The sequence below is a fragment of the Chrysemys picta genome, chromosome 3, assembly GCF_011386835.1.
Source record: "Chrysemys picta bellii isolate R12L10 chromosome 3, ASM1138683v2, whole genome shotgun sequence".
Classification (NCBI taxonomy): Eukaryota; Metazoa; Chordata; order Testudines; family Emydidae; genus Chrysemys; species Chrysemys picta.
In genome coordinates, this window is record NC_088793.1 from 47,463,493 (window position 1) to 47,490,741 (window position 27,249).

A 27,249-nucleotide genomic window follows, 5' to 3' on the forward strand; every position below is an offset into this window, starting at 1 on the left:
CCATGGCCAAATATCACTTGGCGACAGAACATTACCTGTGGTGCTGGTGTGGACACTAGGCAGCTAGCTGAAGATGCAAGAATGCTATCTGTTGTTGTTGCAATTAACCAAGAACTATAGAGAAAGCCCAAGGTGGCAGATATAGTTTAATAATCTCAAAGTCAGATATGGTGCCTTATCAGGGATGGGTGAATTAGGGCATATAAAAAGGGTAAAAGAACCTCTCTCTATTCCCCCATGAACTGGTATCCATTTTCTAAAACAAACTCTAAAGGAACCTCTTTGGAGTTTCTGAAATGTTCAGCTAATTCTCTGCCCTGTCTCCTCTTCCCTACCTGCGGAAATTAAATTCCAGGCACAGACTTGCCAGCCTGAGGAAATGCCTCAAATAATAAAATGTGTTACCTATTCTACTGGCCACAGGTTTGTTTCAAACATGAACAGCATAGACAAGTTGTGGTATCTTGAAGTCCCTCCTTCAGCAGATATTTGCCTCACATTCTTTATCACATTCTTTAAAATGTTTCAGCTGCCCAAAAGAAGTTGTTACTACTTGCATCAGGCTAGACTCATTTGAAATAAAGCCATCTGCCTGTTGATAGACGTGAAGTGGTTTCACACCCAGTTGAGCATACTTCTGGATACAATAGTCCAAGTCGTACCATGATGTCTGTAACTCCCCATAGTCACTTTTCCTTTTGACTGTTATTGTGAGCTCTACACACAAACTCTCCTTTCATCCCAGATAGTTAGAATGGCTCCCTTCATGTACTGTTGAACACATAAGAATAAGAAGGGAGTGGCAAACAGCTGCATCATCATCCCCGAGGGTGCGGTTTAGTTTAGGCTATAGTTTCACTGCAGGCTAAGGATAGATTCAGCAATCATGGATTAGCTAATGCCCTGTAGCCTAATCCGCTACAGCATGACCACATTGGTGACATCAGCACACTGCTTCATGCCTTGTTTCTGCACTAGTCTTGTATCTGGCCATGAGAAGCAATACATTTTGATATGTATCTCATGATTCATAGTACCACAACTCACTACTTCGCTGTTTGCTCACATTTGCAGGGTGGGCAACTTGTCTGCTCATTCTGGGGATTGTGGGAGGAAATTGTCTAGGCCTGGGAAATTCACTTCCTGGCAGGACTCACTGATGTGGTGGTGTGCTGTTACGTACTCAAGGTATTGATCTTGCTTACCCTAGTAACTCGGACTGACAGTTGCTGCTTTTTATAGATGCAGTGTTTCTTTTTCATGCCCCTGCAGAAGCTACTGCCCAGAAACAGTGGCAGGAGTTTCCCAAGACTGCATATGACCCAGAGAAGATGGAGGCAGTAGCTTGAAAGTACAAGCAGAGGCCCAGTAACAACAGAATGGGACCACGTGGCCATGGAGGCATAGACCGAGCTGATGCTGTTTCTTACGGCAGCTGCCCACTAAGCAGGACCACATGCACATACTGGTGGAACCACGTTGTGATGGAAACATCAGCTGACCAGCAGTGGGCCCAGAGCTTTCACCTGTGGAGAGCCACATTTCTCTTGTTGTGCAAGGAGCTTACCCTGGCCCTCAAGCAGCAGAACACCCAGCTGAGGGAGCCAATAATGCTCTGTCTAGAAGCATGTTGCTATGGCCTTGTAGAAGCTGGCAACCCCAGACTGTTACAGAGCTGTTGGTAATCAATTTGGGGTTGGCATATCCACACTTGACACAGTGGTCATTCAGGTTTGCAAGACAGTTGATGCTGTGCTGCCCTCCAGGGTTATAAACACTGGAAATATCCCTAAAATAAATGCAGGGTTTGAACAGATGGGGTCCCAAGCTATGCAGGGAGGCCAGTGATCCCCTTGGGCCTGGTCCCTCTCTAACCCCTCACCCATTGAATTAGGAGACTACATCTATATCTGGAGCAATCCTTATGCATCTCCAGTGCTTTGACCTCACATTCTGAAGCCTTTCACTGACCCTGAGCAGTCTCTGAAGTGTCATCACCTCCCTCAGTGAGTCTGATACCGTCACATGGTCCTGACACCGAGGGAAAACAAGTTTCTGAGTGCCCATGACTCCCTATAATTTCATACTCACTGTACGCAGCTACAACTAAAAAGTAACACATTTTATCTCAAAAGTAAGCCATTCTTTGCTGATTCTCTCAGCCAGCAAACTTCAGCCTGTTGCAATGCTTCATAAAGGAGGTTCCCCAGGAAAAGAAATGGTTAATTTTACCTTCCAACTCTCCCTGAAATTTTGTGGAAGATGAGGTGGGATCCAGGACCTAGGAGACAGAGCAGCAATGGGGATTATGTTAAACCTGCTTGAGGATGGGGCAACCTTACAAGATGTCATGCTGTTTCAGATCCCAGAATGAAAGGACCAATATTCCAGGCAGTGGGTTGGGGGGAGCAGGGGGACTGTGGGGGAGGCTGTTGGAGGTACGGGGGGGACTGCAGGGGAGGCTGAGGGAACAGGGTCAGGGTGGGGGCTGAGGGCAGTGGGGCTGAGGGGAGCCCCCCCAGAGGGACGTGCCAGGGGGCCAGGTGAGCCCAGCAGTGCTTACCTGGAGCGGCTCCCAAGAAGCATCCAGCAGGCAGGTCCCTCCCAGTCCCTCTGGCCCCTTCCTAGGGTCGGGTTGAGGGGAGGGGGGCGGGGGTGGACTCTCTGCCCGGCGGCCGCTGCCTGCTGCTGGAGTCTACAAGCCCACCCCACCCTGCTGCAGCATGCAAGGGAGCGAGACCTCCTCGCTGCCTCTCTGTGTGCCCGGGGCAGGGGCAGGGGCAGGGCTGCGCTCTGCAGGCTCCTGCCGGCCGGGCGGGGGGCCCCGTGGGCTGGCACTGCTATGCCGGGAGCTCAGCTGCGCGCTGCCTCAGGGCCCAGGGAGGGAAGGTGAGTGGTGCCGGCGGCGCCAGCTTGCCGCAGTCCCCCTCATATAGGGTGACCAGACTTCCTGACCAATGTAAGGTCGGGACGCGGGACAAGTCCCCTAAAATCAGGACTGTCCCGATAATATCGGGACATCTGGTCACCCTAATACCGGGTTCTTCTCTTTACAGCACTTCGGGATTGCCTTCTCAGGGCAGATTATATCAGACACACCTGTCTCTGGGCTCCTTTCTCCTTGCAGCTCCTCTTCGCCCAGTCCCACATACACTCCCTTGTTCCCACTCCCTCGTTCACATTCTCTCTGAGGGATGGAATATTACAAAGCTTGGAAGTTCATACAAGTGGTAACTTGAAAAGGTTACAGAGCTTGCAAAGATTACAAAACTTAAAAGGCTATGCTAACAATAACTGAAGTTACAAAGTCTGCAAAAAGGCTGCAGAACTTAATGATACAAGTTACAGATCTTACAATTGCATTTGAGCGGAGGCTTTACATAACAGGCATAACCGCCTCTCCAGTACCTTGGCATAGACTTTGCTGGGGAGGCTGAGGAGTGAGAACCCCCTATAGTTGGATCACACCCTCTGGTCTCCTTTCTTAAATATCAAGATGTAGTGAGGCAGACTAGCCTCCCCCAGACTGGAGAGCGAGGGATCACTACACTTCCCTTGAGGGGCAGAGCTGAACCTGCCCCGCCCCCCTTGCCAGAAGTACCAGGGCGGGGCAGGAAGTATAAAGGGAAGGCTCTGCACCTCAGTTGGGCAGGAGTCAGCAGAGGAGATGGATGCCTCTGCCCTGCTGTGGCACCCGGGAGCTGAATCGGTGCTCTGCTGCACCCTGCCACTGGAGGAGATGGATCCAAGATGAGGAGTTGCTGGGACTACCATCGGCTGTATACCCAGAGGAGCCTGAGGACCAGTGGATGCCAGAGGTACCAAACCCCAGGGAGGTAGGAAGTAGCCATGGGGCAGCCGATGATTGTCCAGCTACAGGGCTGACCACTTCTAGGTTGGCATATTGCGGCTGCATCCCCACCGACCAAATGGCAGACCACTGCCCTGGGCTGGGACATGGTGGAGTTGGGCGGGTCTGAATCCCCACTGCCACCCCAATCCTGGGGTGGCCGACTCCCCCACCCCTTAGGTCAGGAGGCCTGAGCTCTGTGAACCCCCCACTAGCACCCTAGACTACCTGCCAGGTGCTCAACCCCCATGGGAGCCCCTAGACTGTGTGGGTGCTCACCCCAACTTGATCTAGGCTAGAGCTATTGACTCTGTCTGTTTGCTGGATGCCTTGGCCCAGAGTTAAGTTAGAGCCTGCTACTAGCCCAGCCCCGCCCTGAGGGCTAGGGCCCCCAGACTGTTAATTGGTGTCAGCCCCAGCTGAGATGCTGGGGGCTAAGGACTACATCAGGCGCTGCCCCACCCAAGGGTGGGGACAGGAGCCCCAGACTATTGTTGTATGTTTCCCTCTGTTAGATGGGCCCAGAACCATAGACGGTGTTCGGCTTGGCCCCGCCAGTGTGACCCAAGCCCAAAGACTACAGCCCCTTACAACAAGGTAAAGTGGCCTCCCTCTCCACTGAAGAGTGAGGGACCATTACACAGGACCACCCCCCTACTTTTCCAGTCCAGAGGTTCTGCACCCACCTTCCTGCAACATTGAAGAGGTGCATTAACCATGACACCCCAACATTGTCCAGTGATTTCAACATCTTCAGAGGAATCTCGTCCACCCCTGCTGCCTTACCATTATGAAGGCAATTTACCACCGTAGCAACCTTAAAAACAGAAATAGATCTGATCTCACCAGAGGTTTCCAGCGCTGCCTTCTGAAGGGAGGGCATGTCCACTGGGTTGAGCAATTCCTCAAAGTGCTCCTTTGACCTTTCAACAATCTCCTCAGTTGCGGTCAGCATTTCACCACCCTTGCTGAGAACAGCCTGGGCAATGTCCCGCCGACCCCTCCTAAGATGACAAATGGTTTGCTGGAACACCTTTGAGACTGCCCGGTAGTCATTCTTCATGGTCTCTCCAAACTCCTCCCAAGCCGAGGCTTTCACTTCAACGACTGCCACAGGCACAGCCCCCTTGGCCAGCTTGTACCTCTCAGTCATATCAGGAGTCCGGTTCACGAGTGTTTCTTGGAAGGCCTCCTTCTTCGACTTGACAGCTTCCCTCACCACTGCTGTCCACCAGCGGGTTGCTACCATGACAGGCACCAACCAATTTCAGGCCACAGTTCTTCGTGGCTGTCCAGTTATAAAGATTGGGCAACACTGGATTCCTTATTTTTACCCTTTGTCCTCTGGTACCTCACTTTGAGCCCCTTTATCATCTCTCGGTACTGCTGTCCAGTCCACTTGATCCTGTGATCAGCTAGCCACTGCTGACATATACCATCATACAGCTCAATAGTCCTCTTTGAGGTGTTTAGTTGTACTTTTCTGCTTTCTTTGGCCCAGAGTTTCTGGTGTGATCCTCCAACCAGGTGGCTTCATGCTGTTACATGGGCTTCTTACTGGCCATTGTTCTGCCACTGGAGATGGGTGAAGCCAGAGAAACTGCAAGCAGCAGGGGTCTTCAAGACACTAGCAGAGAGACATGAAGGTAGACCACTTTGTCAGGGTCAGAGCACCTGTACATGGCAAGAGGGTAGACAGGGAGGCGTGCCCGGGTGTTTTCCAGGAAAGGATTGGAGGACTATCATGTACATTTTCACTGCAGTTAGATTGGATTAGCAATACACGGAATAAGCCACTTTGTGTCTGCCCTCATCCTCAGGTATGTTGACTGCCTCACCATATGGCACAGATTGAGGTGTGTGGCATAGGCGTAGTTTGACTTCTATATCTGAAGGGGGCAAGGAGCAGGACTTGGCAGGGGATCTAGGCTGGGGTTTGGCAGGGGCTCTGGATGCAGGGGGTGAGGCTCAGTGGGGTAGGGATTCAAGTGTGTGGGGTGGGGGCTTGACAGGGGGGCCAAATGCAAGGGGATTAGACCCATGAGGGAGGTAGCTCCCCATACAGTGACCTCTTCCCTCTGCAGCTGAGGAGTGATGGGGGCAGGAAGCGGAGGAGGGGTGGGTCTGACTCGGCCCTATCTGTTCCAGGGGAAGAGGAAGTCCTTCTCCCCCCAGCAGCTGAGCCAGGCACGGAATTCCAATTTCCCCAGGAGTAATTCACTCTGTCACTCACCTGGGTTGTACGCTGCACGGACACTTAGTAAGCAGCTCAGCTGCCTGGCTGGCCTGGGTCACTGCTTTCCTGCCCTCCCCTTACAGAGACTATGAAGGGGAAACTTACCTGCTAGCAGAGAACACCTAGCTGCCCCCCCCCACCCCGTTCCTCCATGTCCCCCCTAGGGAGCTGAGGGGGAGGGAGGGCTAGCAGCAATGCCAAGTGCTCTGTGCCTGCTGGTCAGTTTCCCCTCATGGGCTGTGTGGTGAGTCAACAGGAGCTGTTCCTTGCCTTCCCCTGAGGTAGTCCATGGACAAACTGACTGGCAGGCACAATGCTTTGCGTCACCATTTGCCCCCACCCCCCCGTTCCTCCGTGGGGAGGAAGCAGGACTAAACTGGCCACACCCTTTCCACCTGAGGCTCCCCCATGGCGGGAGGAGCCCCAGCCTGCCTGCCACAGCTGCGCTGGTTCGGCCCAAGCCCCACCCTAGGCTGGCCCTGACCACCAGTGGGGCCTGAGCCCTCGGCCACTGGCTGGAGCAGAGCCCCCACTAGCTTTACAGTAGAGGGGGAGGTAGGTGGGGCTTCCCAGAGGAACATGGGCCATGGCCTGGGTCAGGGGAGGCTTAGCCTGCCCTGGCTTTTGATAACCACCACCCATGGGGCTAAGGGAGAAAGCTGGGTGCTCCCCCTCATTGCCTCTGCAATGTATCCAGCTTGAGGGGGCAGTGCCCCCCAATCTCCACCCATGGTGTGTGGCTGAGTGAACAGGGAGCAGGTTACAGGGAAAACCCACAGCTGAACCCAATTAAATCTGCATTGAAGACAAAGGCATAGCAACTCTCTCTTTACACACATACCATTCTGCACATGAGTCACAAATGATGATGATCACCCTACAATCCTCACGGCACCCACATGCTAAGGCATATTCCAGACTGCGTGCCTACTCTTGTTTGTTTTTTCAATGCCTGATGATAAAAGGTGAATAGTAGAATGAACAGCACTGATGCAATGCCTGCTGTTGCTTTAAAAAGCTACTTCTTTTCATTTCCAGAGCTCGTTCCCTCTCCCCGCCACACATACACATGCACGCACATGCACACAAAACACAAAGTGAATTCCCCCATCCTAGCATCCAAGTGAACAACAGCATATTCCCTGAAGCGGTGGCAGCAGCTGCACTCAGGGATATCCACAGATTCACACTGGCATTGCTCAGAACAGCATGTTCTAGGAATCCATCAGCACTTCTATCCACTTCCTGTTTATTTATACAAAGCATTCAGCTCTGAAACTCTCTAACCTGAAATACACCAGGATCTGGATATCATTGAAGCAGTGTGGCAAGTCCACAACACGTATTAGCTATACAGAATCCTAACCCAGATGATGTGATTTAGGTCATTCAGTACAATTTCAAGTAGATACCAAAGCACCGTGGATCCCCATGCCAGTGTCTGTATGGGTCCCCACTATGTCCAGTCCACAGGCTCTTTAGCCCAAGTTGTAGAGATCCCCAGTTCACTCCCTGCCAAGATGGCAGCAGTCACACTTGCGTCTATTAAAATTGAACTTCCCTTATATAGACTTTTCATCCATCAAAGTGTTTTACAAATTAAATTATCATAATCCCCATGTCACAAGTGAGGAAACGGAGGCAGACAGGTGCAATGACGTATCTACGGTCACAAAACAGGTCAGCAGTGGCGCTGGGAATACATACACCTCTACCCCGATACAATGCGGCATGATATAACGTGAATTCAGATATAACGCGGTAAAGCATTGCTCGGGGGGGGGGGGCGTGAGGCTGCGCACGCTGGCAGATCAAAGCAAGTTTGACATAACGCGCTTTCACCTAACACGGTAAGATATTTTGGCTCCCAAGGACAGCGTTATATGGGGTAGAGGTGTACTAGGTTTCCTGACTGTCCACTCTCTATTAAAGTGCTCAGTGTTTTGCCCCAATCTGTTCATTGATCAGTATAGTATAGTGAAGACTGATAGAGAGTCTACACACCCTCTCAAACCTTTCATTTACTATTGGACAATATAGTATGTAACAGCTAGAGATCCACTGTGGATCTTATAGTGACTTGGTTTGTGTGTGGGTGAAACATTCCAATTTCCATCCTTTAGTCCACTGACAGCTGGCTACAAGACTGCATTCTCTCTTGTTGCATTTGGATGCAGCCACAGGGAACCAGACATTCACGACTGCTAGGTTTAATTATTATATTGTTTTGTCGTGATGAAGCTGCTGCCCTTAAAAGGTACTGTTACTTCAGAATACAGCAACCCAGCAACAAATGCTCCTCACTGCACATCGGTGCAGTACTCCACCCTCCCCAGGGAATACCAGGTTCAGTTTAAGGTTTTAGCCTTCATTTTAAAAGCTCTCCATGGAAGAGACTAGTTACCTGAGGGATTGCATTGCCCAGTGTGATCAAAACCCCCCAGGACTGCTACATTCCACTCAATGAAAATGTCAACCTCAGGAGTTAAATTAATGAGTGCAGGAGACAGAGCTTGCTTAATTATGGGCCCACAAAAATGGAACTCACTCCTGGAAGACATCAGAATAACCTTGGACCTTCAGAGCAGAAAGCAAAGCCTACTTCCTTGATTCAGCCTTCTCACAACAGCATGCAGACTGGAGGGAAGAGAGTTAGTGCTTGTCTACATGTGATTCAGGAACAGCTGTTCCTGAATAACTCCATGTGTAAACAAGCCCATAAGTAGTTGCGTACACTTTATGGATTTTGTGCTCAGATACCATGGTGATGGGCATTGTATAAGATCAATTAAATGCTTTTGGTACAGTTAGGGTACAGAGATAAGGGCAGCAGAGCCTAGGGAAGGCTTTACAAACATTAATCATTCCTCAGTACTTTTAATAGGTGCATTATTGCATTTTAGAGACTGGGTTTCTCAGTCAGGAAGATTAGGTGCTATGGGTGGGACTATAATTTTTGTCCTGTGCTCAGACGACACATCCCATTCTACATGTAAGGAGGCAGTAATTCCACTTAAGAGGTTTAATCCACCCATGTGGATAAATTATTTCTACAATTATAGCCAAGGAACTGCTGAGTGTTTGGTAGCTGTCAATGTTTCTTGTAAGGAATTTGTTATTTGATGTATGTGTGTGTTAAGTGTTTGTAGTTCCCCCTTATTTTGAATGACCATGATAGTTCTCACTTGGCATCATACAAAATAAGGTGCAATATCAAATCCATAAAATAAAGTACTATAGAATTCAGGCAGAGATAATCAAAAATGTTTTAATGATTAAACAATGTCAAACATTAACAATGTAGGTATATTCAGATGAGCTAAGGGTTTATTTCTAGCACACGCAGACAGCGTATTTTGAACGTTACAGCTGCTGTACTGAAATATGTAAAGACTGTGCAAACCAGTACCTAGAAATGAAGACACACAAGCTTTGATAATGTAAATGTAAACAGATGTTGTGTCTCCTTTAAAACAAGTAAAGAAAACCCCCCAGGCTAATAGGAAAACTCATTATTTCCCTAACAGATGTGCAAAAAATTAAAAAGTTAAACATGGTAAAACTCTGATATTTATATAAATATCAAACAAAATAGTTAACATACAAACTTAAGCAAATGACCAACAGGATGTCTTGCATGATTAGTTAAATGTTCTGAGCTCAATGAATAAAAGTATTCATAATCTAAACCCCACGACAGTAGATAACATACCGACTAAAGATGTCTGCTTTGCAACCGACTCCTCACATGTGCAAGGCAAGATTTTACATTAATAGGAATTTTAACAAGCAGTTCTAAACAAATTTGTAGATAACAAGCCAAAAAGTTACAGGTGATCTACACAGTTTACACTCAGGAAACAAACACTCATCTCCAGCACATTTCCAAAGGTTTATTTTTTGATCTGTTTGTGTGACATAATCGGTTTAATTTTACTTTCTGGAAAAAATCTCTTTTTGTGAGCTAGGCACATTTTAAGAATGACTTAAAGTATGCTACACAAATAGCAATACAAATGCCAACTTAAATATGAATAATTACATTTGAAAAGCATCCTTTATCTTCATTTTAAAAAGAACTTTACTAAGGTCAGACTATCCAGTCACTTTTGAAACATGAATATGGCTATGGTACCTCAATGCTTGAAACTGGCAGAGTTTCCAGTATTAAAAACTGCTTTGCAATTTAGCAATTCACAGAAATAAAAAAACCAAGATGTACCTTCCCTGTATATTCCCTAACTCTTAGAGACAATTAATATTTAAGTCTTGCTGGACTGCTTAAGCATTAGTGACATATGCAAAATAAAAAAATAAGATCTATTAAAAAGGTAAAATAAACTTCCATCTCAATTGTGACTGCTTAGTCAATTAAAGCCAAATATACAAAACTAAAGGCGCTATTTCCAATTTCACTGTAACATGTAGGAGATACTTAACATTATGCGTCACATACAGTACAGTAAAACCATCAATGGATTTTTCTAAATTGACTTATTAATAAGTCAATCAACTCAAAGTTGAAACATACCCTAATTTTCAAACCATTAACAAGCTTTGGGCCCTGCTTTTTAATTTTTTTTTAAGGCATGTGTGTTTACCTACTGAAACCAACATTGTACAAATTACATTTACAATCACATGCATAATCTACAGTAAAAAACATGAGTTTGGATTACAGTGTTCTGAAAACTGTGAATCATAATTCAGCACCTATTATATTCACTAGTAAGGCAACAGCAGTGTCATATACTACAATAATACTCCCTTCCACAGTCTATAGCGGGGTCAGTGATGCCTAGAATGATTAACTTTAACTGTATACAGTTTCTAGGGCGTTTGCACAGGTTAAGTCCTACATAAATCGCACTATTCTAGGCAGGAATAGTTACAGTAGCTGTTAGGGTATCAGTGCACAACTCTTATTGTGCTTACAATCAGATAATTTTGTTGTCTGTGGTATCAAAATGGTTTCTCAGTTTGGTCTTCAATCCTTTCTTTGTTTTCTTTGTTTCACATTGTTCTCGAGGGAAGAAAAGCTGTTTGTATACCCATTCACAGCGGCTGTAGAGCCATTCTGATATTCTTTCCTTCTGGAGGATGCCTTCTTTTTGTAAGTCTAAAATACATAGACGTGCACAAAGTTTTGTTTTAAAATCACATACAAAGGGCCTGTTCCCTCAGAGTAATTAAACGTGCACCGATTTGCACATCCTAGCACAGGACTCTGATTACAGTGATATACACTGAGTCTTCAAACACGTTCAGAGATAATTTTTCAGTAGCTATTATGCTGAATTTTTGAGCCAGAGACATAATGGTAGCATGCTAGTGTTCTGTATTTTGGGGGCGGGGGGGAAGAAAGCAAATGTCAATGCGAACAGTTCCAAATAGTTTTATGTATTTCTGGCAAGGGATTATTTTACAAGTCAAGATTTGGAGCAATTTCCTAAAAGTTGTTATGATCATGTGTGACATTGAGCCATTGTTTTTGCAACTTTGATAATGCACGACACTTCTTTACATGAGTGCACTGAAAATTGTCTTTACAGGTCACTACTGTATTTCAAAATGGAAAGCTGCTCCTTGAGCAGAGCACCATTTCCTATACACTTATACTTTACATTACTTTAGCTAAGCATTTTTGGTGATGTTCATCAACTTGTTATTCAAATTCCTAATCTTCCTGAGCTGCACATACAGCATGCACGATGAAGGGCTGACAAGTGCCAATAGTGAAAACACATTTATACTGAAGAGGGGAAAACCACATGTTTCAAGGCTTTCAAATAAGACTGGTGCAAAGAATGAATGAACATTTGTTTTACCTGAATGTAGAAATTTGTGAAGAGGATAATCAAAGAAATCATATAGGAGATCTGGAAATACAGCCATCCCATAGGGAAGGCACATGGCCAAACAACACCACAGCTTGTCTGGAAGATTGTCAGGACAAATTGAATCTGAAAGAGGAAAAAAATAGGAGCACAGTAGTGAAAAGAAGGGGAAACAAACCAACAGACCAAGAACTAGTGAAATGATTTCTAAACAAGTCAAAATGGTCTCTAAAGTGAGTCTGAAGAGACTTTGCCTTTATGACAGGAATAAGAATTTTAGTAAACATTTGTTGACAGACCTTTGTTCAGACCATAATATTTGGGTTTGGTTTTTTTTGAAAGCTCTTTATTTTTCAAATATTGCTTCACCTCAAAGCACTTAGTGAATCCTGTGCAGGAGTTATTGATCTTAAATGGATTAAAGGGTAAAATCCGCCCATCCAAATGAAGTATTCAGACTCAATGTTGGTGGAGCATGGAAATATCTGGGAGGTGAAATCCACTGCCACACTACCTGGGACCATAGCATGGTCCGTCTTGGGGTCCGTCCCCTAGGACCTCTGTGCTGGCCTACCCGAGGCCACCATAGAGACCCTTTTGGCAGCAGGCAGGGGATGCAGAGGAACCTTTGTTGGTTTTCTCTGCCTGAGGTTCCTCTGTGCAAACACTGTTCAGGAATTAAGTGCTGCAGAGGGCCTGAAGCAAGTTTCACCCTTACAGGGAAATTGGCAGATTAAGGACAATTTATTTAAAAATAGAAAGATTGTTTCCCTGCAAGACAAACAAAACCGAGCATCCCCAGATTGGACAGTGCAGGCAAGACTGCCTTTCCACGGCTACCATTAGGCAGTGGGCACTGGACTAGGCATTCAGAGACTTGGGTTCTATGGTCATCAAAACGTGATGAGGAGAAATGGTGCCTAATCCTGGGAGAAGGATGGTGCAGCCAGCCCCACACAACACATCGACCTGCCACGGGATCAAGAATGAACACTGCTGACAAATGGACACAGGGAATCAAACTGCCGACAGTGCGCAGCTCTGTCCTGGACGTATTATACCAATCTCTAAGAGAAACCGGAGGTGTCCATTTTCATATTTTGGCAACACTTGTATAGGCTGTCATACCAATAAGGTTTCATTGAATTGAGTCTATTCACAGCTCTGCCAACCATCTGCCTAGGCAAATCAGTTCTTTGTGCCTCAGTTCCTTTTCTATACAGTGGGGCGAACACTTGCCGTCCTTTATGTGGTGGTTTGAGATCTACAGATTACAAGTACTACATAAGAGCAAAGTCTTATTACTGTCACTACACACAAACACATTGCTCAACTATTTTTCTTCATCGCATGCTGTACACAAAACATCTAGGCACCAGCGCAGATATAAGAGAACAATACAAATGGATGTGGGAAAGAGTACAACACAAAATTATAAAAGTGATTAAATCCACCTACTTAAAGTGCAGCTGAAGGATAGAAATATTTACAGAACCATTTACAACTGTACATAAAAACCAGGCAGGAAGACAACTGTTTTGCAGGATTAGAATAAAGGGCCTCTTTACCTAGGACTCTGAGTCACATGCAGGTTCCAGGCGGTCATTGCCACATCAGTTCATGACCAACAAATGCTTTAGAAGAATGCACTGGCTCAGAGTGCTTGGGAAGAAACTTAGCTTTTCCCTGCATTCTCACTACAGAATCACAGAAAGCCCAGTGCTATGACATAGGAATAAATTTAGCTGCAAATCAGAGATGAGTAGACAGAGGCATTGCTAACCTTCTCATTGAAAATTACTATTATGTTATGATGACTGCCCAGAAGCACCCATTATGCTAAGCACAATGCAAAATGCCCTCCGCAGTTTACTAGCTTTCAGTCAAGAAATTAAAATTCCTCCCTTTATTACAGGCAGGGAAAAACAGCTCCTCCAGTGCCAGAGAAGTCTGGCAGGGACCCAAAAACTGAATAACTCACCAGCTGCCCCTGAGTGATGTATTTCTTCCACCACAGATACGGGCGCATAGCTGGAATAGCAGACAATCCGTAGTAGGAGTACATCAGGACATGGATAAAGCTGTTAAGAGTGGCACCAAAGTATGCTAAAATGGAGATGGGAAGAAAAAGAGCATTTTAATACAGAACACAAGTTGGCACATGGACCCTGAACAGTGCTAAAATGGACAGCCACAGAAGGTGGACATTTTTAAACGTCAGCAGGACCTTTTTAAATAATCAGTTTCCCCAAAACGAAAGGCTAAAAAAGAATCAGACTCTCAAATAAGCAATAAGCTCAGGGCTTTTTGCAACTGTGCACACGATCAGTGCATTTTGTGCCAACCTTCCACGCCTACCTGTCTGCTCCACTTATCCAACTAGGATTGTTGTTCATTTCAACACTCTGTCTGCTCAGAAAAATTGAGGAGACAAGAGGGTGGAGGTACACAAACATGTCCACAAACCAAAGCGTCACACGTCTAATTTTAGACCTATCCTCCTTTGCTAGGCATTTCCACTGAAACTAGCAGTCTGCTTTTGGTTACGAGACACAACATTCTGGGGATTTTCAAAAGCTCAGTTTACCCATTTTATTTGGCTTTGTTTACAATGGCTTCTCTGTCATTAAAAGGATTTTAAGTTTTAGCTGCCTATCACTAAATTGCATATGCTATCAAAGCCCAAGTAGAACAGCTAGCTTGAAAAAAAGAAAACCCAACAAACAGGGAGTGATCAAGCATTTTTAAGACCATTTAAATGTGTGATTGTGCGGCTTTTACTATTGTAAAGCTAAGACAAATAGGTGCTTGACTTCTCTCTAGAACGGTGGTTTTCAACCTGTCGCCGGCAGACCCCCAAGGGGATCTGCCGACCTATGTCTAAAGATTTCCAACGGGGTCTGCACCACTACTCTAGAACAACAGTTACACATGCACGCTTCTGAAGTTAAATATTACTTGCTCCATATGTTGACAGTAAGAAATAAGTGCAGTTTCTGTACTGTTCTTCTCAGAACCAAGAAGGCTTTTGAGAGTTTTGCAGCTTCTCTATCCACGACAACTAGCATTTCTTATGCACACCAGGTTGGTGACACAGACTGATCCCATAAAAACTTTCCTTCAGCAAAGCTATGCTAATGTCTATCAACAAAATCACTGACCCACAAGCTATGCTATTCCTCTATAGCATAAAAATATGCCTCCCCCATATTTTTATGCTATGACAGAGAATATTGTTGCCTCCCCCATATTTTTATGCTAACACATTTGGGAAGCAACGTCAGTTAAAAGCAAATGAAATTAAAAGAATCCAAGTGAGGTTGCAAGAGGCCAGCAGTATTTAGTAAGGTTTTAAACAAGAAGAGAAATGGGAAGAGACAAAAGAGCATTCAGTCAAGTTCCTGAGTGCCCATGGGACAAAGATTTTAACTGAAATAATTTGTTATGGCCACCCATAGAATAGGATAAATTAAAGGGAAAAACATCCCGAGTGAGCAAAGTTTGATGGACTCAGACAACTGTTTGATTTCTAGCAGTTATTAGTCACCTTACACATACCTGTAGCAGGCTTCCAAGCCTGACTTAAAACCTGTTTCTCCTTGGAAGCTTTGCTTGAATATTTGCATGTGCTGTGAAAGCAAGTAAGCACAGCTGACACAGGTGTCAGAGCCACGCTACAGCAGCAGGCAAATAGATTGTACTTCCTGCAAAACCAATTCTCTATCTACACTGAAACGCTTACGCTGTTCAATCATTACAGGACGGGCCTACAGGCAGCTTCATACCTGCAACTATTGGTACTGCTTGTAATTTAATAAAGCAAACTTAATTTTTTTGCTGCATTTTAAGCAAGATCGGCCAGATCCTGAGACTGAAGTCAATGGGAGTTGCTTATATGCATCCCTTGGCAGAATTTGGCCTTAAATAAAACATAGGTCTGTTGTAGGTTCTCTCCTCCACAGTACTTACAGTGACCACAAGGCACCCAGTTCATAACAAACCACCAGATGTTCAGCATGGATGCATGGTGATAGACATGAAGAACAGTGATCTGGTAATGATTTTTTCGCAAAATGAAAAAGAAGGTGTCCATGAATTCGATGAGTTTGGAGAAGTAGTACCACCAAAGGACACGTACAATCTACACGGAGAGGAGGGAAAAAATAATAAATTCAGGAGTTGTCCCTGCAATTCTCTCAAGTCAACAGAACACATCTACTTCTAGATATTCATGGCAAATCATTGGAAAGTTCAGCACATTCCTTGCATCAAGTTTTCTGCAAGAGACACGAGTCCAAAGAGGTAGCTATAATTGAGAAGGATGACAGAGAATATTTGATGAGGCTGTTAAAGACAGACACAAGGCAGGATGTTTAACCAACATTTTGCTCTCTGTGGAAAACATCTACTCTACATATCATAGAAGTGTTTTGCTGAGGATGGGGAAAAGCAGTTCACAGCAGGATGGTCAGGTGCGGAGAGGAGAAGAGTTGTTATAAACTCTTTTTTTTTTTTTAAATTTAAGTGTGCCCAGATGCTGCAGTAACAGGCATAGTAGGTGTCAAACATGAATCCAGCCTCAAGAGGTCTTTTCAAATACCAAATGTGATTAGTAGGGTCCCTTGTTTTAATTGGGAATTACCAAATTCACAGTCCATTTTGGTCAATTTCGCGGTCATAGGATTTTAAAAATCATAAATTTCATTATTTCAGCTATTTAAATCTGAAATTTCACGATGTTGTAATTGTAGGGGTCCTGACCCAAAAAGGAGCTGTGGAGGGGGCGGGGGCGTCGCAAGGTTATTGTAGGAGGAGTTGTGGTACTGCTACCCTTAGTTCTGCGCTGCTACGCAGCGGCTGCTGGCCAGGAGCCCAGCTCTGAAGGCAGAGCCGCCATCAGCAGCAGCGCAGAAGTAAGGATGGCATGGTATGCTGCCTGCAGAACTGGGCCCTCAGTCAGCAGCTGCCACTGACCGGCCAGCCAGCTCTGAAGGCTGGAGCGCAGAACTAAGAGTGGCATCGTATTGCTACCCTTACTTCTGCACTGCTGCTGGCAGAGTGCTGCCTTCAGAGCTGGGTGCCAGGTTAACAGCCACCGCTCTCCAGCTGCCCAGCTCTGAAGTCAGCACAGCAGTAAGGGTGCCAATACCATGAGCTCCCCTAAAATCACTGTGTGACCCTCCTGCAACTCCCTTTTGGGTCAGGAACCCCAATTTGAGAAACGCTGGTCTCCTCTGTGTAATATAGGTAAAAGCACACAAAAAAAAAACAGATTTCACAGTGGGAGACCAGATTTCACGGTCTGTGACACATTTTTCATGGCTGTGAATTTAGTAGGGACCTAGTGATTAGATGATATTAGGGACTAACTGCCAAGTTTCAACATGTACTTTCTGTGCACTGAGTACAATGGGGAGGGCGGAGGCTGTTTAGATAAATCCTGTTCTGCTCTTCACTCATCTGCAAAGAGAGAATTTCAAGTAGCAATTGAGAGTTATAACAAGTAATGTTACCTTCATATCAGCTTCACCTCCACTGTGTGTGTCCTGACAGAAGAAATTGTATCCTCCTTCCCATACTCCTGTAACCAGCTGACAAGATGAAAGAATAAGGTATCATCTGATGAAAATATTGCACTTGACAGTACACCTGAACCATGGCCGCAGCTTTACTGACCGATTCTGGGACATCTAAATGTGACATTAGGTTACAATTTAAGCCCAAAACAGTAACTGAATCATGGTAGTGATTGAAAGCCAAGTTAATAACAGTTCCATATTCTTCCCCGCCACCCTTCCTGCTCCAATTACTGTGTTCTGGACTAGAGAGGACAGGTAAAGGTCCCATCCCCGTCAAGTTTTGAAAGATTTGTGTGTGTTTTTGAACAAACCTATTTTAGAGCACAGAAACGTTTTTTAGCTGATTATTTTCTGCAGAAGTGAGGCACTTAGACAAAAAGTAAGTTCTATTTCTGACTTTTTGAAGGAAAAAAGATACCAAGTTTTATGTGCACAGAGTATGAACTAGGAAAGGAAAACTACTGAAGTTTTACAGCTTTATGTTGCATGCCCGGTGCCTTCTGATGGCAAAAATAATACCTGAACATTTCCATTGTACCAAAACTTTCCCCATGCCTAATACTTCAAAAGGAACTGAATTCAAATTATGTCGACAGTTTTACTTGTTTGGAAATAGTTCACCTTTCCTCCGTTGTGTCAAATTATTCACATTTTCAGAATTATTTATTGTCTGAAGAAATCATGAAGAGTTAGTATTCTGCTACATTCGGATTCTTCAAGATTACTTTAAATACTAAACCTTTCGGTGCTGGTATGTTCCAGCCAGCCAAAAGACTACCTGTGTTATATAGGTGGTTGTCGATTTCCTGGCATTGTGTGTGATAGTAATTTGTGCCTACAGGTCTTATGACAAAGATTCTGGGCACCCCCCATCACATGTACGTTATCAGCTTGAACCAAGCTGTACGTTTTCATTTCTTTTTTCTTTGCCACTATGTTCCCATTACAGCTCTTGAACTGAAGGGGTTGTGTTTGGCTGCTTCTAGCCTTGTAGGGTATATCTACACAGCAATTAGACACCCGCAGCTGGCCTGTGCTAAGGAGCATTTAACTGTGGTGTAGACATTTGGGTTCAGGTTGCAGCCTGATCTCTGGGACCCTCCCACCTGACAGGGTCCTAGAGCCAGGGCTCCAACTTGAGCCCACAAGTCTATGCTGCAGTGAAATGGTCCCTTCGCCTGACCCTCGGGAGCCTGGGTGAGCTGGCACTGGCCAGCTGCAGGTTTTTAATCGCAGTGTAGACATTTCCATGAGGTAAGTCTACACAACGAATGGCAGCGAGACTCAGCGCCCAGGTTGACAAACTCAGGCTTGCACTAAGAATAGTTGTGTAGACATTGCGGCTCAGGCTGGAGCTCAGTTTCTGAAACCTGAGGAAGGACTTCAGAGCCCCAACTCCAATGTCTACACAGCTATTTGTAGCACCGTAGTGCAAGGCCTGATAGCCCAAGTCTGCCAACTTGAGCTCTTGAGACTTGCTGCCACAGGCTGCTGCTCACTGTGTAGACATACCCAGAGATTCCCAGCAGTCTTCCCCATCCCCCATTAATGTTTCTATTAAATTATCCATGCTATTATAAAGTTTGGCATTTGGAGCCCTTAAAAAAAAAAAAAAAAAAAAGAAGAGTGGTAACTGATTTAGATAATTTCCAGGTGCAAAAAGTAGTTCAGTCCTAACTAGGAAAAACAGTTCAGAAATGAGTATTCAGAACAAGAGTCGTCCATTTCTGGCCCCATCTACACTCATGCTGGAACTGGGTTAGCAAGAACATTTAATCACGGTTCTTGCCAACAAAGTGCTAATATAGGAGGGTTTCTCTGCCTGTGTCACTAGGGATGACTTGGGCTACAAAGTGTTTTACAGAACCACTGAAAACGTTGTAGTTAAATAAGATAAGGGTAAGAGGTGTTAATTTACTTGCAAGTACCCCAGAATTGGCGAGTGGGTAGTAAATTAGTCCTAGTTATGTCTTGTAGAAGTTAACCACTTAAATGGCCTGCCCTTTTCTAATGTCAATTCTTTCACGACTAGAACATCATTTTTCCCCCTAATTTTTTTAAATATGTGAAGTGCTTTGTAACAGTTAATTTTACTTTAAAAATCAAAACAAAGTCCAAAGCCAGATTGTGTTACCATTTTTGATCTTCTTCACAAACACCACCATTTAAAGCAAGCAATTAACTATACACTAGCACATACACTTAGAGTCCTCTTATGAATGGTATGGGTGAAAGAATCAAACTGAGCATCACCATACGACAAATGAGAAAATCTTACTGGAGAAGGACAGCTACAGCCTTGCATGTGACTATAAAACTAAAAAAATCCAACAGCAATATATCCATCTATTCTGCTTTATGTCAGTCTAACCAACTCCTCACCCATAAGCAAAATACAATTCTACTAGCATACTTCTCACCCAAGAGGAGACCCCCGATCTCTGTGTGCATAAACATTTAAAAGCAGAAGCATGCCAAAGAACCAACTTCATTTCTGGACAGTGGCTGCTGCATAGAGACCATAATTATGACAGCATGGAAAGAGCTCTGAATAACTGAAGACTGAAAAGCCTGTATGGATTCTTTAGCATCCTCAAGTTAGTCAAGTAGCATAAAACCTTGTATCAGCACATTGTGTGGAAGAAGCTTACATAATCCTCATCATTCCGGGGGCCATTAAAATGGAGGAATAACTACAACATTTACACTGTATTTATTCCAATTAGTGAATATTTGCTACAGTCAACAACCCTACATACCATAAGCTTATTTTTCCAGAGTAATTGGTATGTTTGAGTTGTGCAATCCAAAGTGTTTTGTTTTTCTTTTAAACTTGTAATTAAACCTGGTATGAAGTTTTTTCCACTTAAGTAAAATAACCAATGGTGTTCTGATGCAGCCTTTTAAAGGGAAGGACAGACCTGTAGTCAGAGACTATTTCAAATAACTTACTACTCATTTGTTTCCAGAAGTGCTCACAATATGCTCTGCTTTTTCTAAACATGAAAAATAATCAATCGTGCTTGCTTTTTCTAATTTACTCAGATTTCTTTTAGCAACATTTATTAGCTCTACCTTATATCAGCACATTTTAAAAAAAAGACAATTAAGGAACTAGCCACACATGGGACACACTGACCTGACCAGTAATTGTTCCCAAATGTATTATTTACATAGCTGCAAGTACTGGTATGACACGTTGTTTATATTAATGTTACTGTCTACATGACCTTCAAAATTCTGTGCTACCATTTGATGAACAACAGTTTACTAACTTGTCTCCCACACCTCCTCTCTGTTTATAGGAGATGAGGCCAGTCCACCTTACTGCTGGTATTAACTGGCTCTGCAATAAGTCTTGAGTCACTTGGGAATCACTAATCTTGTGTTTACAGCATAGGTAGGTCCCCTAACCACTTAGGACCTATGAATCTCTGCACTTTTCAGCTGTAACTAGGGAAGTCCTGTAGCTGAACTTTTAATTTGGCAGGAACCCAAGTGGAGTTCAACTCTTTTTCCTAATGACACGGTCAATGCTAGATCATGGACATGTCTTTTCTTATGAAATGCAGCTGTCTACAAAAGACTGACTGTAGCAGAATGAAAGAGCAGTTCCCAGCAGAAATACAGAGCATGTGATGTTTAAATTACCCAAAGTTAACCATTCTAAAGGCAATTTTTAAAAATGCTACTCAAAATTAACAGTATGGTCATTTAGTTCTGAGGAACCGAAGCAGAATCTTTATTAACATAAAGTGAACACCCTACAGTTAAGAGTTTGTTTTTGTCCCGTTACTTTCTCCCTGTCTGCTTTCATTTTTACTTTAATTTTATAATTGTATTACTGAACTTTATAAAGTGCTTTGGGGTTACCGTTTGTGTTAAAAACCCTGCACAAAATTAAACTGTACAGTGGACCTTCATTAACAGAAGGTCTGGATTGAGGCACGTTAGTGAGGCAACATGTACAAACTTGCTGCTCTGTTGATACAGGCACAGAACTTTAGCCTCCATGCTGTCAGGAAGCTTTCCCAATTAAAACGAGGGACCCAATGATATTGCATACTGGCAAATACAAGTGAACAGGGGGACTTCAGATCACAAGAATTTTAGGTTAAAATGGAGAAGAGGCAGAAACTCAAACCTTATTTTTCTGATCTTAAGAAAGCAAATAGAAGGAAAGCGTGTAAAAATTTGTCTTTACGAATATGTGCTCAATTCTAAAGGACAGAAAGACATATTGGTTAAGTTTAATCATATCTTAGTTGGGAATGTTGACTTAGTTGTATGCTGACCCAATTATCTCAGATTCTAGAAAACTCATTCTTTTAAACAAGATTAGTAAATGGGATTCCTGTCATGACTCACAACCATTAATAAAATTGCAGCAAGACTCCAAATACAATATCAGGTACAGTAACTGCAAGCTGCTAAATGGACTCCTCCCGTGTGAAAGCTTTCCATAGGATCAGGGTCTTAGCTGGCACTCCATTATTATGCTTGCCCTCAAGTCTGCCTCTGTATGACTCCTCTACAACAGGTAGGGAGAAGAAGGAAAGTTTACAGAGATGGACAGTATGCGGCTGGGGCCAGGCAAAGAGAAGGCCATTGCACCGCCCTTCCCGCTGGTTGTAAGAGTGTACATGTGGGGAGTATTTATACCACAGTTGCCAACTTTCACGCAGTAAATAAGCACTCTGACTTTCACAATAAGCCAAAAATCAAGTTAATCTCATTTCAAAACAAGGCCAAAACAAGCCAATCCTTAAGAACCCCAACACTCTGTGTGACTAGATCCCCCCGGCATGCAGTCTGGGACTGTGGTGGGCCCACTGTGCATCCCCGACACTCTCCCCAACCTTGTTCCTGGCAAGCAGGAGCCAATCCAAAACAAAACAAAACAAACAAACACCACCAATAACCCAATTTCTGCATCCCCCTGTCTCCCCCCCCCCCCCCACATGTCTGATTTATACCCCATGCAGCCACAGACAGCCCCTCTTTTACCGGGTTCAGGCTGGCAGCATTCACTCACCCATTAGCTTGACAAAAGGACCAGGTTCCCTTTTGATCTGCTGTGGGCATATTGCTAGTTGCCCTTTTCCCTAGGGGGCTGGGAAGGAATTTTCCCCTTGCTGCCAGATTGGTCGAAGTGGGGTGGGCTTTTTCTCCTTCCCCACAGTAAGTTTGGGATCCAGTAGGTTGGAGTAAGGGAGTTAGGTTGTAATGCTGCACCTTAGTACATAAAACTCATGGCAGGTATCAGAGCAGGCACTCTATGGAAAGGATATAGTTATTGGATAATATGGATTGGGAAAGGATTTGAAGGAAAGCATCCCTTAAGGGAGCTGAAGGGGGGTCTGGGGTTTCTACGTCTGGAACAGCAGAGCCAACCCCCACCCCCTTCCACCTCAAGTGAGGTGAGGACATTGGGGTCCCAGCAGCGAGATAGCTGGGACCTGGTTGGGAATTATTTGGAAGTGATTAAGGAAAGGATGTTGAGCTGCACTGTACAATTTATTGCTGGCATTTCCAGATATTTTAAGTGAATAAAGTTGTAGTCTGACCAGACAATGCTGAATGGATATTTTCATGCAGATAGCAAGATCACTAAATATAACGCTAACACTGAAAAATCAAATTGCATTATATATTTGCAGTAGCAAAGACTGTGTTCAATGACAGTCTAGTTAAATTTAAGCTCTAGCCACTAATCATGTAGCCTACAGGTGAAGTTTTATTTTTCCCTTCACCATATCAAAGAACTCACATTGACTATGTGAATTTATGGCAGTTTTCCAAGCCACAGGAGTAATGCCAGGCAAGTGTTAAAAAAAATATAAACATGCATTTGATTTAGCTGAGTTGACAAGGCAAATGGTGCTTAATAAGTGGGGAGATCGCTATGCAAAAGAGAAGCAGTTCAGCTGTAATATAAAACTATAAAGGCTTTACATCATATAAAGTTTACGGAATATTGTATATGGAATAGTGTGAAGGAATAGCTTTTAAGTAAGAAAAAATAATGAATTAATAATAAATAATAATAATACTTAGCTTGTATAGTGCTTTCCATCAGTAGATTGCTTTAATAAAGGAGATCAATATCATTATCCCCATCTGTAAAATGGGGAAGCTGGCACACAGAAAGGGAAAGTAACTTGCACAAAGTCACCCAGTAGGCCAGTGGCAGAGCCAGGAACAGAACCCAGGTGCCCTGAGTCTCAGTCCAGTGCTCTAAGTTCACAGAATCAGACATTAGTAATGGAAAAGGCTTCTTAGTGGTTACTAGGCCATCCTCCTACCCTGTTACAAAAACTTCAGGTGGAAAATATGAGTATTATTCTGCGTGCTAGAAGAGAAGAGATCAGCTGCAATGGGAATTTTATCTACACTTACTATAATGCCAAAGAAATCTGCACTTGTATTTGTGCCATAGATTAAGATGTTTGTCATGAAGTCTGTGGTGATATTGCTTATGCTTAATTTTATATATTTGCATGGAGTAATCTCAGACAATACACATACCTATCACATTTACACAATTATTTAAGTGATATGAAGCTTAAAATGTTAAAGTAATTAACTTTCTTGATATTTTTTAAGTACATACTGAAAAAAAAATTAACATATTAATTGTGAACATTCTTATTGATCTGGTTGATGGGGTAGGATGGAATTTATCGTTTCTGGATCTCTATCTTGTAAAATAAAACAGACACACAGTACCACTCAAAATTGAAGGAATTATATTAAATAATCTGGTTTTAACTTTGTGAAAACACTGGCATCCCAAGTGTGCTAACGTATTTCTGTTTCAGAACAGCCAAGATGATTCAGAAGATGCGATTCTCAAATGTACAAAAGCAAGGATTAAGATGTGGATCTAATATAGTTAAATAAAATTATATTCCACACTCCCTAGTGAGATGTGATGCAACTACCTGTTCTTAGAGCAGCCTGACTGTGGTTCTCTTTTAGGGGAGTAGTTAGGAACTATTCAAATATTACCGAGGTTTACCTGAGGACTATAACAAGTCAAGAAAGTTGAGTTTTCCTCTTCATTGTGTGCTGAAGGAGAGCTTCACATTTCAGAACAATTTGTTTTTGCTATTGAGTTTGTACAGATTTTGCACACCATCCTCTAGGCCCTAGAGCCTAGGGTATTAATGGCAGTGCTCATACGAACTTAGTAATAATGGTGATTTTCTTTGGAGAAGTGACCACTGAAGAATTGTTGCAACATTTTGGCAGTTATTTTACCAAGTTTAGGACAACAATATGCACAACAGACAGGCTTTTGGTGTAAATGGGGGTTAAATAGGGTACTGTACACAAAAACAAAAAAACCCTCCTACCTCATAAAACATGTAAAGTGACAGTAGCGTAAGTCCAACGTTATAGACCACTAGAATTCCCCGGCATGAGAATGGTTGTTTATTCTGCATGTACTTTGGTCCTATCCATACGATTAATAAGTATAAGACAGAGAAGATAAATGTAGGTATATAGTTATCCAGAAGAAGCCATCCTTTTACTCTGGGATCTGAAATAAAATGAATAAATAAATAAATAAATAAATAAATAAATAAATACAAAATTTACTACCGCACTTTAGTAAACGGAAATATTTAAAACATTGTTACTATAAGCCTGGTCAGGAAAACAGTTTTCTCAATCACCTAACATGAACCAATGTGAATGAAAGAAAATGCTTGATGGAAAAACAGCAAATAAACTTACTAGAAATGCTGATTATTCAGAATTACACAATAACTTTCATATAGAGCAAGGTTGCATTTTGCTTAGCAACAGTGTGATTAAATGCAAGTAATACTGCTCCCAATGAAAACATTGCTTTCAAAAGGGAGTTATTGCTGCTAAGTGTTTTAAACTATTACTTGAAATCTATCTTTGGTATTTGGGACAGAAGAAGATTCTGAATAAGTTTTAAAGCGAATAAACTTCACCATGATGTTTTTCGTTTGTTTCTTCCTCTCTCCCTGAAAGCCTCAATTTATCATCAACATAGCTAGTTTCCAAAGTCATATCTGCTTACTGTATTAACAAAAGTACATTCTTACTGTTTTTATTTCTGCTAGTCCTTAGGAGCCAGTATGGCTAAGAGAAGGAATTGGATTCCTTATTGTGCATCACACACTATATTCCAAGCAGTAAGTTACACCAGTGTAAACTCAAACAGGATGCTGATTTTACACAAGTGTTATTCAGCATAATTTGGCTTTTGGAACTTTTTTATTGGTGATGCATGAGAAGGAAAATCTATCAAATCTAGGGTGACCAGATGACAGAAGTGAAATATCGGGACGCGGGGGGAGGGAGAGGGGGGAAAACAACAACAAGCCCCTCCCCCGTGTGCGCCTGGACCCCGCCCTCCCACCCAGCACCAGAGGGTGCGCTCAGGCCACGTCCCCCAGCCCCCTCCCTCCGCCCGCTCTCGGCCAACTGCCACTCGTCCCCTCAATTGCTCCACTTAAGGGAGATTGGTGAAGCATTAGCCTTAGGATTATAAGAGCTAATAAGGAAACAGGATATGCATATTGTGCCCTAGGCAAATTCTTCAATTTGCTCTCTGTCCCTTTGATTAGTTCGCACCGTTTTATCTGTATAAATAAGACTGTTTGAATCTTGCATAGGGGCTCACATTATCTGAATGTATTAGCAGAGCACTGTGCTAATAAAACAGAGTGGTCTGACAAACTATGAGTCCTGAGTCTAACTTTGACACTAGCTTCTCGTCCACTGTAATCCCCAGGTCCTTTTCTGCAGAACTGCTGCCAGTCGGTGCCCAGCCTGTAGCAGTGCATGGGATTTTTCCGTCCTAAGTCCAGGACTCTGCACTTGCCCTTGTTGAACCTCATCATATTTCTTTTGGCCCAATCCTCTAATTTGTCTAGAGCACTCTGGACCCTATCCCTACCCTGCAGCGTATCTACCTCTCCCTTCAGCTTAGTGTCACCCGTGAACTTTGAGGGTGCAATCCAGCCTATCATCCAGATCATTGATGAGCCTTTAAGATGAGGCCTTAAAGCTTGGTAAGTGTTGAGAAGGGAAGCCTGCAAAATGTTTAGATGTACTTTTTTTTCAGATCAATGTTTTCAAAACAACATGACAAATACATAGTAGATTATAAAACCAGTACATAAAACAGATAGAATCTCCTTAGCTAGAATATGGCATTCATTTTGTCACCTCATCTCAAAAAAGGAGAGAAGAAAAAAACGAAAGAAGGTAAGCAAAATGGATTAGGAGCATAAGGCATTAGGGACATGAGAAAATTTTTTTAAAAAAAGACCAAACAAAACGAATTCATTTGAAAAAAAAGGAGAGGATAGGATAGTGTCATTTTAATTCATGAATGACTGGTCTTCAGTAACAGACACTCTTATTTACCTTCTCCCTCAATACAAGAGGGTACTTCATGAAGAGCAAACTTAAAACAGGGTATTTTTCATGCAACATTTAATTAATTGGTAGGATTTCGTGTTGCAAGGTATTGTTGAGGCAACTAGCTGAGTAAGACCAAAAGACAGGTTGACACTTATAGGAATAAGAATAGCAGCTGCAGTACATTAGCTCAGATAACGTTTCAAGGTCTGTCATTCCTCACTCTTCAAGTCATAAGCCGATCGCTCATTAGCGTCAAAAGCCCTTTTCTCTGAACATCACAGTTTTGCACAATTGGGTGTTTATGGGCACCAAAGCAGCTGACACAAACTACTATTA

General features: G+C 43.5%; 1 protein-coding gene and 1 long non-coding RNA gene across 6 annotated transcripts in view; one reads left to right on the forward strand and one right to left on the reverse strand.

Moving 5' to 3' along the window:
* The first annotated feature begins 3,094 nt into the window (after positions 1-3,094).
* On the forward strand, positions 3,095-10,022 carry LOC135982222 (uncharacterized). Its single transcript, XR_010599467.1, has 2 exons — positions 3,095-3,818; positions 4,366-10,022. It is a non-coding gene; the product is annotated as an uncharacterized LOC135982222 (long non-coding RNA).
* ELOVL5 (ELOVL fatty acid elongase 5) overlaps positions 9,337-27,249 on the reverse strand; it is a 51,448-nt gene continuing 33,535 nt past the window's right edge. For all 5 annotated transcript variants that reach the window (XM_065587803.1, XM_005300220.5, XM_065587802.1 and 2 more), the window contains exons 3-8: positions 24,861-25,048; positions 17,437-17,514; positions 15,893-16,064; positions 13,905-14,029; positions 11,915-12,049; positions 9,337-11,205 (exon numbers count right to left, since the gene is read on the reverse strand). In XM_065587803.1, coding sequence (XP_065443875.1) covers positions 11,074-11,205; positions 11,915-12,049; positions 13,905-14,029; positions 15,893-16,064; positions 17,437-17,514; positions 24,861-25,048 — 830 coding nt within the window. In that variant the 3' untranslated portion in view covers positions 9,337-11,073. The remainder of the gene's footprint in view (positions 11,206-11,914; positions 12,050-13,904; positions 14,030-15,892; positions 16,065-17,436; positions 17,515-24,860; positions 25,049-27,249) is intronic.